At 63.0% G+C, this 14,633-nt stretch overlaps 1 protein-coding gene across 5 annotated transcripts in view; it reads right to left on the bottom strand.

Annotated features, from left to right (window-relative positions):
- The window catches only part of LRP1 (LDL receptor related protein 1), an 88,610-nt gene that overhangs the window by 17,821 nt on the left and 56,156 nt on the right, over positions 1 to 14,633 (bottom strand). For 4 of the 5 annotated variants that reach the window (XM_075445798.1, XM_075445799.1, XM_075445796.1 and 1 more), the window contains 25 exons: positions 14,250 to 14,381; positions 13,910 to 14,137; positions 13,559 to 13,733; positions 12,921 to 13,015; positions 12,524 to 12,673; positions 12,142 to 12,282; positions 11,747 to 11,875; positions 9,401 to 9,532; positions 9,014 to 9,148; positions 8,798 to 8,927; positions 8,458 to 8,584; positions 8,035 to 8,186; positions 7,739 to 7,863; positions 7,098 to 7,469; positions 5,659 to 5,848; positions 5,032 to 5,236; positions 4,612 to 4,804; positions 4,051 to 4,176; positions 3,823 to 3,951; positions 3,209 to 3,328; positions 2,366 to 2,479; positions 1,747 to 1,896; positions 1,315 to 1,449; positions 640 to 756; positions 283 to 411 (listed from right to left, as the gene is read on the bottom strand). In XM_075445798.1, coding sequence (XP_075301913.1) covers positions 283 to 411; positions 640 to 756; positions 1,315 to 1,449; positions 1,747 to 1,896; positions 2,366 to 2,479; positions 3,209 to 3,328; positions 3,823 to 3,951; positions 4,051 to 4,176; positions 4,612 to 4,804; positions 5,032 to 5,236; positions 5,659 to 5,848; positions 7,098 to 7,469; positions 7,739 to 7,863; positions 8,035 to 8,186; positions 8,458 to 8,584; positions 8,798 to 8,927; positions 9,014 to 9,148; positions 9,401 to 9,532; positions 11,747 to 11,875; positions 12,142 to 12,282; positions 12,524 to 12,673; positions 12,921 to 13,015; positions 13,559 to 13,733; positions 13,910 to 14,137; positions 14,250 to 14,381 — 3,831 coding nt within the window. The remainder of the gene's footprint in view (positions 1 to 282; positions 412 to 639; positions 757 to 1,314; positions 1,450 to 1,746; positions 1,897 to 2,365; positions 2,480 to 3,208; positions 3,329 to 3,822; positions 3,952 to 4,050; positions 4,177 to 4,611; positions 4,805 to 5,031; positions 5,237 to 5,658; positions 5,849 to 7,097; positions 7,470 to 7,738; positions 7,864 to 8,034; positions 8,187 to 8,457; positions 8,585 to 8,797; positions 8,928 to 9,013; positions 9,149 to 9,400; positions 9,533 to 11,746; positions 11,876 to 12,141; positions 12,283 to 12,523; positions 12,674 to 12,920; positions 13,016 to 13,558; positions 13,734 to 13,909; positions 14,138 to 14,249; positions 14,382 to 14,633) is intronic. The other variant, XM_075445797.1, reaches the window with a different exon arrangement.

Genomic DNA, 14,633 nt, shown 5'->3' with positions numbered 1-14,633 from the left:
ACACGGTGCCTTCGGCTGTTGCTCCGCAGGACAACGCTCCTGCTTCTCCTCACAGCCAGGGGAAGGCCCCCAGATGTCCCCGGGCCCAGGTCTGCTGTGACCACAGCACTGCAGTTTCCTCCTGCAAGCCTGGCGGGGAGGTGGCCAGGACGAGGCACCCCATCCTCTACAGACAGGGACCTCGGCGAGGGGGGCTGGCCTCCCCCGGCAGCTCTGCCCGCACTACTCTGCTCTCCTCCCCAGCCCCTGCCCCGCCACGCACCCAGCCCTCCGGGGACTCACAGCAGCCGGCAGCGAGGGTCTCATCAGCGCCGTCCGCACAGTCCTTGTCCCCGTCACAGAGCCAGCGCTCCGGCACACACACGTAGGTGCCTGGGCACTGGAAGGATCCCGTGCTGCAGGTGGTCAGCCCTGGGGAAGGGAGAAGCAGGACGGAGGCCAGTCACCCCCACTGCTGCAGAAATGGCACCCCCAGGCTACATGCCCCCCCCATCTCAGGGGGGCACCAAGATACAGAACCCAGGAGAGCAGTGAGGACCACGGGACAGGAAAACAAGGGTGGGTGAAGGGATGGGCAGAGGCAGAAATACAGAGATGAAGCAGCAGCGCAGGCAGGGAGAGAGGTCAGAGCAGACTCACGACAGCGGCTGTCCTCATCAGAGCCATCCCCGCAGTCATCTGCCCCATCACACACCCAGAGTTTGGAGATGCAGCGGTGGTTGTTGCACTCAAACTGCACAGGGTAGCAGAACTTGTCTGGGAGAGGAGGAGAGGAGAGGAGAAGAGGTGTCAGAGCTAGGGCGATGCTGGGGGAAGGACGCGGCAGCAGAGCACAGCCAGGCTGGGCCAGCCAGGCTCCAGGGCTGGAGCCCAGGGTCGTGCTGGGCTACTGCTTGCCCAAACCTGGCAGTGCCCACATGCCATGCCACAGGCACTGCAGCTGTAGGACTGGTGTGGGATTCCCCACTCCGGAGCTGGGGAGGGTCCCCATTTCCTGAGCACTGTCTGGAGTTTGTTCAGGGAGGTTGGAACTAAAAATACAACTCAAGTGAGCCATAACTGGCCACCTTCAAAATGACCATGGTCACTCATGCATGTGCCAAGCACAAAGGACTTGCACTAAACGCACAAGGACATTTGCACTGGCCACAGTTCAAAGCCCAAGCTTGTGGAATCAGACCAGAGAGGGGGAAGAACCCGGAGTCTGGTCCTTGGCAAAAGGATGTCTGAGGGAGGAGAGGGTTCTGCCTCCCCTCCAGCATGCGTGCGCTCACCACCCTGTGCTGTCACCCCAGAGTCCCTCGCTCTCCCCACCCTGCCGCTCACTGCAGTGAGTCTCGTCTTCTCCGTTCTCGCAGTCGTCCTCTTTGTCACAGGTCCAAGTCATGGGGATGCACCTCCCGCTTGGGCAGGCAAAGTAATTGGCTGGACACTTGGGTTTCCTCCCACCTGGTTTGTGAAGGAAGTGTCAGTAACGGTGGTGGCGTGGACACGTCCTGCCTCCTCCCAACCCAGAGCTGACCGACTCCACAGGATTCCTCCCCAAAAGCCCTCTGTGATCCCGCACCAACCAGCGCCCTGCAGCACCCTCCGTGCAGGAGCTGCCTGGGCAAAGGACAACGGTCCCAGTGTGCCGACAAAGCACCCCCTGCCCGAACAGAACCCAGAGGGGGCACCCGGCCAGAGGGTCAGCACGATGCCCCTGCTCTCCCAGGCACCAGCCCTCTTCCCTCTCCCCGCTCTCACCCGGGCAGTTACGCTCATCTGAGTAGTCTCCGCAGTCATTTGCCCCATCGCACACCCAGCTCGGAGCATAGCACAGAGAGGTGTGTTCGCACTTCTGGAACGTGGTCCCCTTCACTCCCAGCTTGAAATAGCTGCTGCAGTCGGTGGCGGCTGCAAAGAACCACAGCAGGAGCCCCGGATGACGAGCGCTGCTCAGCGGCAGCACAGCCCTTTGGTCCAGCTCCCAGAGCGCAGCACTGAGCCCTCGCCCTGCTGCTGACAGCCCTTCCCTCCCCAGAGCAGCACCGAGCTAACTCTGCTTGATGTGTGCCCCGAGCCGCTGGGACCACGTTAAGCACTTCTGCTGGCTGCTGGGTGGCGAGGTACCAGGCACAACGTGGGGGGCTGCAGCGATGGCCTGGGGCTGCGTCCAGCCAGCGGGCTAAACTGGGCTGGCCTCTGCTGACGGGACAGGAGCCAGGGCCCTTCTCGCCCCCTGACTCAGCACAAGTCCCAAAGACTGAAACAAGGTGCAGGGACCCAGGCCCCTGCCCGCAGGAGGGCAGGAGCATCTCCAGAGCTCCAGCAGGGCAGCGCTGGGCGGCGGCGGGGGACACGGGACAGCAGCTGGGGCACTCACTGCAGTTCATTTCATCCGAAGCGTCCTCGCAATCAATGAACTGGTTACAGCGGCTTGAATTCCCAATGCAGCTCCCATCTCGGCAGCGAAACTCGGTAGCAGCACAGCTGGTTTCTGCAAGGGGGAAGGCCCCGTGGTGGATGAGGCTGGGCTGGAGGACCTAGCGTATGCACTGTCCCACGTATGCACTGCCCCACGTATGCACTGCCCCACGTATGCACTGCCCCACGTATGCACTGCCCCACGTATGCACTGCCCGACGTACGGACTGCCCCGCTGCCCAGCACAGCTGTGTAACCGCCTGATCCTGCGCTCCCAGCTCCGGTCCCCTCTCGGCTGGGACCCGGTGCCTCTCCAGCTCACGCGCTCTGCCCGGCAGCCTGAGCTCGGCTCCTGAGCTGGCCTGTCGCCAGCAGGCCTGCACAGGCTCAGGGAAGCTCCCGCCCTTCCCCGTCGGCTCTGAACCGAGCAGACGGGCTCCTGCAGCTGCCCTCGGGGATGCCCCTTTCTCAGGGGCATGGGAGCCATGAGAGCCAGTGACCCTGCACCTCGCCATCGCCTTGTGTTCCTCCTGGGTGTCAAACCACTGTTCTCAGGAGGGTCTGGGTGCTACACAGCCGTGCTTGGGAGTTCTTCCTCCCAGCTGTCAGGGAGGGAGCTTTATAAAGTGGTCTGTGGCACCAGCAGCACACGCAGAATTCAGACCCTGACACTCTGTTAAGCCCTGGCTCTGCTCTCATCCTGTCAAGCTGAAGGTAACTCTTTCCTGAAGCCTCTGTCCCTGTCCCAGACAGATGACTAAGCCCTGGCGAGGGCTGGCCGGGAGCCAGCCAGCCTGCTTACTGTTACACGGCACTTCGTCTGAGTTGTCCCCGCAGTCATCCACGCCATTGCACCAGTAGCGGCTGGCGACGCAGCGCCCGTTCATGCAGTGCAGGTAACCCTTCTTGCACTTGCGGCTGCCTGCGAGGGAGGAGGAGGAGGAGGTGAGCGCGAGGGGAGGGCCAGCATCCCCGGGTGTCCCAGCTCCTCAGGGAGCCTTCAGCAGGGGAAGAAGCTACACAGGCAGCACTGGGAAACGGGCCCCCTCGTGTTGTGCTGGCAACTTTGCAGGGTTAGACTTGGCCCTTGCCCAGCAGAGATCCCTCCCAGCTGAGCAGCGGGGGCTGGTGTCAGGAGGGAGAGTGCTGCAGCCCCACCGGCTCGGGCTGGCTCAAGGCAGCTCACTCTCCAGCCTGCCTCCCAAAACTGGAAAAGGTCTGGAGTCCTTAAAGCCTGGCCTGGCTGGGCCCATCTCAGAGGGCAAGGGGGACTGTGAGCACTTGAGGGACACAAGAAGACAGCCACAAGTCCCAGCTCCCTTTGTGGAGCAGAGCTGACAGCCCAAGCAGGGTGCCTGCGTGTGCTGAGGGGTGCACGTGTGTGTCTGAGCAAAGCAGCAAGAGGAGGAACCTTACTGCAGTAGGACTGCTTCTCATCTGACTTGTCCTTGCAGTGCACCACGCCGTCGCAGGTCCGGCTGAAGTCAATGCAGTCGCCGTTCCCACACTCGAACTCGTCGTGCGCATTGCAGGTGGAGTTCAGGGCTGGGCAAGGCATGGGGAGCGTCAGCCCTGCCAGGCTGAGACCAGCCCCTCCTCCTCCCCTTCCCACCCCCGCCAGCTCCCGCTTCCACTGCCCCTCACCTTTGCAGGTGAAATCCTCCTGCAGGATGCGCTCTCCGCGGCAGGAGCAGTTGACGTGTCCCTTGGGCGTGAGCAGGCAGAGATCCTGGCAGCCACCGTTGTTCACCCTGCACGGGGACAGCTCACCTAGGAGAGACGGAGAGCAGTCACACCAGGGACAGCCTCAGCAGCCCCTTCCCCTTGTCCTCCCTGCTGCGGAGAGGAAAAGCAGGGGTTCCCCCCGGGCTCTTCAGATGGGGCTATGGGGGATGCATGGGGCTGGGGGCATCCAGCCTCCCTTGCAAGAAGGATGCCCTGCCAAGGGCACGGATGGGGCAAATTCTCTCTCTCTTCAGCCTGCACAGGGTTTGGAGATGGCCGGGCCTTGGCGTGAGGGTCCCGAAGGGGCAAGGACAGGCCCAGAAGAACAGCAGGATGGCTGGCAGAGAGGGCGGAAGAGCAGCACTGTCTGGCAGTGGGCTGAGCTGCCCAAGAGAGGGGTCAGGGGCCTGGCAGCAGCAGGGAGCCGGGGTACGCGGTGGAGAGGCTGGGGGTGACGGCTGGGGCGCAGGGCGTCCTTACAGCTGTCGGTGTCGTTGGCCACGGCAATGATGCCCATGGGCTGCTGGGGGATGTCAACACGCAGAAGCTTCATGTCGGTGCCCACGTACTTGTTGGCTCGCTGCACAGCCCTGCGCACCCAGTCTGTCCAGAAGATGTAATCGCCATAGACAGCCAGGCCAAAGGGGTGCACGGGCTCCGATTTCAGGATCACCTGCCAGACACGGGTAAACCATGAGCACGAGGGAACCTGGCTGTGGGACGCAGCCCCCAGCACCACCCCAACCGCAGCCTGTCCCTGTGTGTCTGCCCAGGGGAAGGCCCTGGCCCCTCCGTGCCCCAGGAACAGCTCTGCTTTCCTCCGACAACGTGCCAGCCCCAGTTTCGCCACTCGCCGCTCTCCTCCCCCATCTCTGCCGCTGGGGCCAGGTCTGGACTCACGTGGCGGTGGGAACCATCATATTCACAGCGTTCAATTTTGTCCAGCGTGGCATCAGAGAAGTAGATCTTCTCGGCCTTGTGGTCAATAGCCAGCCCATTGGGTGTCCGTATGTCCTGGTCAATGATGATGAGGACGTTGGCACCAGAGAGGGTGGCACGCATGATGCTGGGGTGCTGCTCATTCCAGTTGGTCCAGAACATCAGGCTGGAAGGGGAGAGACATGCAACACCTTTGCAACACCAGCTCTCTGCCACATACATGGTTGGCTGAGCCCACCCCCCTGCTGCTGTGGGGCTTCCACGGACTTTGGGATGGATGGCACGTTGTCCCCACGTAAAAGGGAGTGGGATGGGGATGAATAAGGCCACTGCAGCCATCTGTGGAACGTGGTACCCCATGGTTCCAGCCAGCCAGAGAAGGGTATGGGACAGGGTTTCTGTCTTTGCTTTGAGATGCTGAAGGACATGCGGGAAGGAGGGGCAAAGGGCCTTTCCTCCCTGGAGTCCAATCCTGTCTGTGCTCGGAACCAGTCCCTCCCCTCCGGTGGAGGGGTGTCCGCCTGGACGCTGGCCCTGGGACCACGCGGAGCCCCAGGAGGGCTGGCTGGACCACCAATGGCCACTCACTTCTGGCACTCGTCCAGCACGAAGGCCCGGGGGTGATCGTCCCCCGACATGGTGATCACCGTCTCTCTCTCGAAAGCCCCCAGGCGGCTCTGGTCCACGGTGTGGCGCGTGATGGTGGAGGTGGTGTAGCTTGTCCAGTACAGCGTGTCCCAGCCACGGTGGTACGCCAGCCCCTCCACCGACCCCACGTCTGCAGGAGGGGAGGACAGGCAAGGGTCGCTTTCTGCCTGTGCTCCTGCAAGGCTGCCTAGCTCACTCTGCACAGCCAGTGCTATCGTGACACTTGTACGCGGCTTCTTTGGCAGCTTGAAGTTATTCTTTTCAATTACATCCCCAGAAAAATCCCTCAGGGGCTCTGGCTGCTTGCTAACACCGCACTGAGGCAACAGCTCCTGAGGGGACTCAGTAGGGCTGGGCTGGTGTCTGTACCAAAGGGTGAGCTGAGACCTCAGGAGACCTCAGAGGCCTCCTGGACAGACCTCTGCTGCCAACCAGGTAATGACACTTCCTCACAGGAAGGCCAAGTGGTGTTCACCTACGATGAAATGAGGACTTGACTCTGGCTTTCAAGCTCATGCTCTGATCATCTCCCCTGGGCCTTGCTCTGGGTGCCCCTGTCCATGCAGCAGCAGCGCTGGGAAAGGGAGGGTCTCCCTCTGCCAGGGGAGAGCTGAAGCCCAGAGGCACAAAGTGACAAGATGAAGACTCGTGGTTGACCAGGCGACCTTCCCTCCAGCTCCCAGGCCAGGAACTTGAACTGCACACCCATCCTTCTTCCCTCATTAAAGATCAGAGAAAGGTTTAAGGAAACAGCTGGGAGAGATGTGGCTCTGCTCTCCTGATCTCAGCGACAACCGCCATCCCAAGCGCCAAATGTAAATACATTCTTTAGCGAGCACATCTATAACCCTTGCTGGAGGTGCTTCCTCGTGACACAGAGCATCAGACGTGGTCTTTTCAGCTGCTGAAGGAGCCAATAAAACCAACCAAGCGCAAAACAAGGGCGGGAGGTGAAGACAGGGCCAGGCGTGGCAAGGTTTGCTCAGGCTCAGCAGGTCTGTCTTGGAAGCCAAATGCAAACACAGAGCAGATCCCGTCTGCTGCAGTGCCTTGTTTCTAGAGCAAGGCATACCCAGGCACACGCCTGAGCCTCCTGATACACTCTCCTTGCCAGAAGCAGCTCTGCAAACTGCTCCTGACACTCGTGTCTTCTACCACAGGCTGCTGCCTCTTCCAGAGGCCCCTGCAGAAAGCTCAGAGCTGAACCCTTAACAGCTGCTACTCAAAACGCCTCTCGAAAACACCAAAAGACGTCAACCGAGAAAAGGAAACAAAGCCCTTGGGTGAGGAAGGAGGGGGTTCAGGAAGAGGCGGTAAGGGAGAACAGAAAAGAGGGGTCTGAGGGCAGACGCATGCGGAGGGAGCCCTGTCACACTCACTCTCCACAATGGTCTTGCGCCCTGTGCCGTCGTCGTTGATCTGCTGGATGTTGCCAAAGTGGATGTCACTGTAGAATATTCGGTTGCTGCCCTTGGAGCCATAGCGGTAGTCGAAGGCCAGGGCGATGACATTCTTCATGTGCTCCGCGTCCTCGAAGGGCTTGATGGGTGCGTTGAGGTTGTTCTCGTCCGACAGGTGGATGCTCTTGAGGATGGTGCGCTCCGAATACAGCAGGTAGCCGTCGTAGTCCCGGCAGCTCACGCCATCCTCAGACAGCATGCCGTGGGCACAGGCGCACGTCCTCTGCCCGCCACCCCGGAACAGGCAGAGCTGCTGGCAGCCCCCGTTGCTCTGGGCACAGATGTTGGTGCCTGGGAAGGAAAGGGGGGATTGTTTGAGGGACTGGGCAGGCTCTGTGTGGGAGGGAAAAAGCGGCCTCTCGGCTGCTTTTCACCTCTCCCCGCTCGCAGAGGAAGCGCGTGAAGAAACGAGCTCAGCCCACAGCGCGACACGGCCCTTTGACGAGGACACAGCCGCCCGTTTGTTTCCAGTCCCCTCCCGCATCTGCCTGCCGTGGGAGCCCGGCCCGGCTGGCTCTGCAGCACCGCGCGAGCGGCTGGCACCCCGCTGCCGGACGCACCCTTCTGCCTGGCCCGGTTGAAGACTTTGATGTCCTTGAGCTGCACGCCGATGCCTGTCCGCAGGGACACCGACTCGGTGGCGTTGTCCTTGTTGCCTCTTTTGATGGAGCCGTTCGCGTGAGTCCTTTGGAAAGGACAATGTCACCGAGCAGCTGACGCGGGGGCCCCCCCGGCAGCACCCTGCGCAGGACCCAGCTCCGCCGCCTTCCCCATAGCACCCGCCAACTCCCCCCACCCTCCGGCACAGCTGATGCCCGGGGCACCCCCGGCACCCCCAGCTCCCTCGGACACGTACCTATCGCTCCAGTAAATGTACTCCTCGAAGACTGACACCGAGAACATGTCCATGTTGTTGCTGGACAGGACGACCTCTCGGTTTTCACCCGTCTCCAGGTCGATTCGCTCAATCTTGTCTGTCCGGGCATCGCACCAGTAAAGCTTCCCATCCTAAGGCGACGAGAAAGCATCCCAGTCAGCAACGGAGCTGCATACCAGGGCGGCACTGAGGCACCCTCCGCACCTCCCACCATGCCCAGCAGAAGGTCCCAGGGTTCAGAAGTCGACCACCCTCGACAGCCCTCCCTGCACTGCAGAGGAGACGCCAGGGCCCCAGCGAGGGCAGCCGTGTCCCCAGAGACCCCACCAGCAGGGACCCTTAGGACCGCACGCTCCCTGCCAGGCCCCAGCGCGTCCCTGTCCTCCCAGCTGGCAGCTGTACCTCATAGTCCACGGATATCCCGTTGGGCCAACTGATGCTGACGTTCACCAGCACCATCCGCTCAGTCCCGTCCAGGCGCGACCGTTCGATGCGGGGGTACTGCCCCCACTCCGTCCAGAACAGGTACCTGCAGGGCACAGCAGGGACGTGACTACGGGGCTGGCCAGAAGCAGCATCCTGGGGCCTTCTGGCCATCTGAGCAGAGGACAAACCCCTCTCCCCCTCATCCCCCACACCAGGGCCTCCATCCAGAGCCCTGGTGATCTGCCAGACTCCTGGCCACCACCTGCCCACCCCCCAGCTCATGGCCCTGCCCGGGCAGCTTTGTGCAGTGTCTCACCCCTTCTCTGGATGGACTGTGATGGCCCGTGGCTTGTCCAGCCCCTGCGAGATGACCACGTAGCGGAAGGACCCGTTCAGCCTGGCCACCTCGATGACATCGAAGCCCTGGTCTGTCCAGTAAATGTTTCCTGCAGAGAGGGGACAGTGAACACCAACGCGAGCCCCACTCCCCAACTGCCCACCCACTCCTCCCTGCTCCAGAGCCCCGTCTCACCGGCGATCCAGTCCACGGCGATGCCCTCCACGCGGCCAATGCCATTGGTGACCACGTCCTCCCGCCACGTCTGGTCCCGCTTGGCCCGACTGATGGTGCTCAGACCCATGTCCACCCAGTAAATGGTGTCGTTCTCTGAGAGGCACCGGGCAGGAGAGCGAGTGTCAGTGACTGCTTCTGGGTCACCCCAAGGGTGGCACAGACCTGGGCCGAGCTGCACCTCAGAACCCTCGCACAGGGACGTGAAACCCTCCCTCACCTGGAGCTGCTGAGGCGAGCTGCTCTAGGGCAGAACACTGCCAAAGGAGGGTCTGGTGACGGTCCCCCTCCCGCTCCCCCTCCCCAACCTCTCTAGGCCTGTTGTCCTGCTCCCAGCCCCCACGTCACCTGCATGGAAGTCGATCCCCACGGCCAGGGAAGTCCCTGACACAGGCACGAGAGCATCCGACTTGTCGTTGGGGTCCAGGGGAATGCCACGGATCCCCTCGTGGACCGAATACAAGAGAAAGGAGCCAACACCTGCGAGACAGATACGGGGACAGTCAGATGCACCCCACAAACCTCACGCTGCCCCTTCAACGGACAGCCACAACTCATGCCAGACTGTGACAGCAGCTCTGTGGAGGAGCACAAGCCTGGCAGGGCTGTGGGAGGGCTCGACCCTGCCACGACAGCAGCCCGACGAGTCCCTGGCCCAGACAGACAGCCCAGGACAGCAGAGGAACAGGCAGGACAGGGCTGAACCGTGCTGGCTGGACCCGCTGTGAGGCTGTGCAGCTGCCTGAAGCATCTCGGTGCCGGCAGCCCCTACGCCCCCCCCTCGGCTGACTCCGAGGCTGACGCGTGTGAGACGTGGGCTGGCAGCGCGAGCGGCAGCTCCGCGAGCAGTCGGGGAGGTGGCAGGGGAGGCAAAACTGCCGGGCACAGAGCGCCTGAGGCTGCCCACGGTGCTGCCGTCGGGGGTGACGTGTTCGCATGGGCAGCTTTGAACGCTCTGCAGTACCGTGGGCTCTCAGGGAGGGAGGGATGCCCCTGCTCCACCTGGGTCCTTGTGTGAGAGGGGACTAACCAGGATGAACGTAAGAAGAAGTAAACTACTCCGTGATCAGGATGGGATGGCTTTCACCACCACAATGGGCAGGAGAAGGAATGGCAGACCTTGTGGAAACAGGGCAGGGAACAACCCACGCCAAACCGAACGCAGACATAGTCAAGGACGAGGTTTCTGATGTCTGGGGCAGGAACCCAGGGAACAGCCGCAAACCCCTTCCCTGCCCGGCTCTGCGAAGAGGCTGCATTCCAGCAGGCCCTGCCCAGACCTCCCTGCAGGCTGCAAGCCCCGGGCCAGCCTGTTCAAGGGGTCCTGACCCACGCTGGGGCAGAGGGGAGGCACGAGCGAGGCCTCTTTCCAGAGCTGCCTCCGCGCCCGAGTGCTGGCAAAGGCTCTGTACTGCATCTGGGTCAGGGCAGCACTTGTTATTCAGTCCCTGCCCTGACCCAGATGGTGCAGCAGCTCTGCCAGCCCCCTCTGAGAACACCAAGAACGTTCTGCACACAAACAGCCTTTGAGAGGCCCTGGCAGTGACCGGGGAGCAAGGGGGCTCTTCCCTGCCAAGGGAGACAGTGGCAAACTGGGCAAGGACTGGGGATCTGCAGGGCAAATGCTGTGCCAGCTGCCCAGCCCCGTTCCTGGTGATGGTGGCCAGTCAGTGACCCAAAGCCACTGCCGACAGCCAGGGTTTCACCTCTCCTTCAAGGGCTCCCGCAGTGCAGTCCTGCTCCCCTCCTCCCCTTACCCCCCGAGCGCTCAGTGCCGGGCAGTGCCCCCGTGCGCAGTCCTGCCAGCCCCTCACAGGGACACCGGGCAGTGCCCCCGTGCGCAGTCCTGCCAGCCCCTCACAGGGACACCGGGCAGTGCCCCCGTGCGCAGTGCTGCCAGCCCCTCACAGGGACACCGGGCAGTGCCCCCGTGCGCAGTCCTGCCAGCCCCTCACAGGGACACCGGGCAGTGCCCCCGTGCGCAGTCCTGCCAGCCCCTCACAGGGACACCGGGCAGTGCCCCCGTGCGCAGTCCTGCCAGCCCCTCACAGGGACACCGGGCAGTGCCCCCGTGCGCAGTCCTGCCAGCCCCTCACAGGGACACCGGGCAGTGCCCCCGTGCGCAGTCCTGCCAGCCCCTCACAGGGACACCGGGCAGTGCCCCCGTGCGCAGTGCTGCCAGCCCCTCACAGGGACACCGGGCAGTGCCCCCGTGCGCAGTCCTGCCAGCCCCTCACAGGGACACCGGGCAGTGCCCCCGTGCGCAGTCCTGCCAGCCCCTCACAGGGACACCGGGCAGTGCCCCCGTGCGCAGTGCTGCCAGCCCCTCACAGGGACACCGGGCAGTGCCCCCGTGCGCAGTGCTGCCAGCCCCTCACAGGGACACCCACGCGAGGGTCTCGCTGCAGCCCCAGCCCACAGCCGCTCCCGAGCCCCCCCAGTTCCTCTGGCCCCCAGGGTCCCTCCGCAGCGCTGCTGGGTGCAGGGAGGTGCGGGGCAGTCGGCAGGAGCCCACACACAGCCAGAGCGAGCGGCTGCCAGCCCTGCAAGCACCACGCCGGCACACACACCGTGCCTGACCGTGCAGCACAGGCGGCACGGGCAGAGCTGCAGCAGGCATGGCCGGGGAGGCTGCAGGGTCTCTCTGCTCCAAGGGGGTAGCTCGGGCGAGGGGACGGGGACAGGCACGCTCACCTTCGCAGGACTGCTGCCCGCTCTTCAGGCTGTAGCCTGCAGTGCACATGCAGGACCGGGAGGTCTCGGAAGTGGGGAGACAGAGCTGCGAGCAGTCGCCGTTATTTAGGCTGCAGGGGTTGGTTCCAGCTGCCACGGAGAGAAAAGGGGGTGAGTGCAGCCGGGGTGCGGGCGCCTGCGCAGAGGCTGGGACAGACAGAGCCAGAGCCAGAAGACGTGGCTGCTCTGCGCCGGCTGGCAGGGACCTGGCACGGTGGCAAGGGCCAGGCTCGGGTCAGCAAGAAGGCGACCGCCCGGTCACGGTGGGCCAGGCTCCTGGGCTGCTGGCACGCTGGCAGAGCAGACCAGCCGTGGTCCGGTCCTGCAGGGCCTCTGCCCCAGGACCACGCACTCACCTTGCTGGATGCTCTCATCGTACACTTTCATGTGCATCACCAGTGTCGTGCTGTTGCGCAGCACTGTCACCTCCGTCCCGTCCTTCTTGTTGCAGGTGCCCATCCTCTCGGAGGCCTGGTCAGCCCACCACAGCTTGTTGCCTGGAAGGAGAAGGCAGGAACACACGTCAGCTTTCCCCATCCCCTCCCGCCCCAGCAGTGGTGCTGGCTCCACACTGATATCCATGCGATAGCCTGGAAAAACGGGCCTGAGCCTGGCCTTTGGTGGAGAAGCATCCCCTCCACAGCTGCCAGAGGTGGCAATGAGGCAACGCAGTCTGTGTTTGGGCAGGGCCAGGAGAAAGCGACAAGGCTTCACGAACTGCACCCTGCCAGCTCTCACCCATGATGGCCAGGGCGGTCGCCTTGCTCAGCTGACTCTTCACAGACTCGATCACCTCCAGGTTGCTGCCGTCCAAGTTGCATCTGTTGATGGTGCCATTGCCAGAGCTGATCCAGTACAGCTTGCTCTCTGGGTAGTCGATGGCCAGGCCTAGAACGCAAGGGACCATCAGTATCCAGGCAGCACGCAGGGTCTGTCACCATTTGGGAGGTGGAATGGGACTGGCAGAGCAGACGGGGAGATGGAGAGAAGGGGCACACGAGGTCAGGGTGACACAGCACAAACCAGCTGCCAGACCCCCAGGGAGCCAGGGCTGCCTGAGTGGGGGTTTGGGGCTTTCAGGGCCAGCAAGGGTGCCACAAGGCAGGGTGGTATGGGGGGCACAGGGGATCCGTACCAACAGGTCCCTTCTGGTTGGTAAAGAGCAGAGTGCGGTTGCTGCCATCCATGTTGGCCACGCTGATGTTGTCCCCGTCTGTCCAGTAGAGCTTCCTGCACCAGGGAGGGGACACCGAGCTCCAGCAGCCCCGGGGAGATGGCCCACGCACCGCTCTGCTCCCTCCCAGACCCCCCCCCAGCTCCCCAGACCCCTCTCCAGGCTGAGGCCAGCCCTGCGTCGGCCCCTGTCCCCTCCGCACCGCCCAGGCAGCCCGATGGCCTCCTCGCCGCCGGTGCCGGGAGCCGGGAGCGGTGTTTGGTGTTGGCAGGCGCTCGCACAGCCCCGCGCAGCAGCGCCCTGAGCACACCCAGACCGGCACGCGCTCGTGCACGCACACTGCCCCGCAGCCTGTTCTGCTTCGCGCGCACACGTGCGTGTACGGAAACGCAGCGTGCTCCTTCGCACGCGCTGACAGGCACACACCGCCCAGGCTGTGGGCCTGTCTCTCACGCACCTCCTACTTGTGCTGACACACACGGAGAGCAACCTGCTCCCTCCTCCACCACACACGTGTGCCCGCAGACAAACCTTGTCTTCCTTCAGCGTTCCCAGCCTGACCCCAAGCCCGCTTGTACCATGTCCCACCAGAGTCTCACCCTTGGAGTGGGTGAACCACCAGGCAGTGAGGCTTGTCCAGCCCCTGGATCACCGCGTTCTTGAAGGAGCCATCCAGTCGGGCCACGTTGATCTGCTTCTTGTTGGCGTCATAGCTGGTCCAGAAGAGGTTTCTGGAAACCCAGTCCACCGAGAGGCCATGAGCATTGGGCAGGTCTGAAAGGGAACAGAGAAGGGAGACTCGTTAGTTGTGAGAATGGGGCTGGGATGACGCTCAGATGAAGAAGAAGGGCCAGTCTCATAGAGCCGAAGCCTCTGGAGGGCTGATGGCTCTGCCCTGCTCTGGGACCTGATGGGAGCAGCCATGCAGGGTGATGTTCCTCCACACCCACCCGCAGAGACAACGGTCTCCACGCCGGTGCCGTTGATAAAGGCTCTCTTGATGGTCTGGGTGCGGACATCAGACCAGTAAATGCGCTGCTCCAGAGCGTCGTAGTCCACCACCGTGACGTTGTCGATGTCAGGCACCGTGAAGGAGATGATGTAGTTGTAGTAGGGGTTGTCAATGTCCACACCCCGGATCTCCATCTGCCGCGCGTACAGCAGGAACTTCTTAAACTCTGGGGAGAAGGATGAGAGGGGCAGTCATGGGACCTCAGTCTGGTCTGCAGAGCTGGCTCTGAAGAGCCCACTGGTTCTCCCTGCCCCGGGGAGGCCTGCACAGGCCCCTACCATAGCAGGTCATGTTGTCCTTGTCCAGCTTCATGAGATGGGGGCAGGCACAGGACAACGTGCGATTGTAGTTGATGAGGCAGAGGTGCGAACACGGCCCTTTTCCCCCATTGGCTTCACAAGGATTAGGAGCTGCAAAGGGGATAAGGCTCAGTGATGTCCCTGCTCCAGGGGACACCTACCCAGGAGACCCCAGAGAGCTGCAAACCTCCCAGACCCTCCTGGCCCCGTCAAGCAGCTCTGACCCATCAGCCTCATCATCCCAGGACCCTTCTTCGCTGGGTGGCCAGGGCCACAGCAGAGGCCTCTGGCCCAGCGGAAGGTGAGACAGGGCAGCCACGGGGCTGGGAGCAGCTCCCACGCAATGCCCCAAGGGCGTGTGGG

Source organism: Opisthocomus hoazin, chromosome 32 (assembly GCF_030867145.1).
Source record: "Opisthocomus hoazin isolate bOpiHoa1 chromosome 32, bOpiHoa1.hap1, whole genome shotgun sequence".
Taxonomy (NCBI): domain Eukaryota; kingdom Metazoa; phylum Chordata; class Aves; order Opisthocomiformes; family Opisthocomidae; genus Opisthocomus; species Opisthocomus hoazin.
The sequence above is the reverse complement of the archived record's forward strand: the minus strand, read 5'-3'. Positions and strand labels throughout refer to the sequence as shown.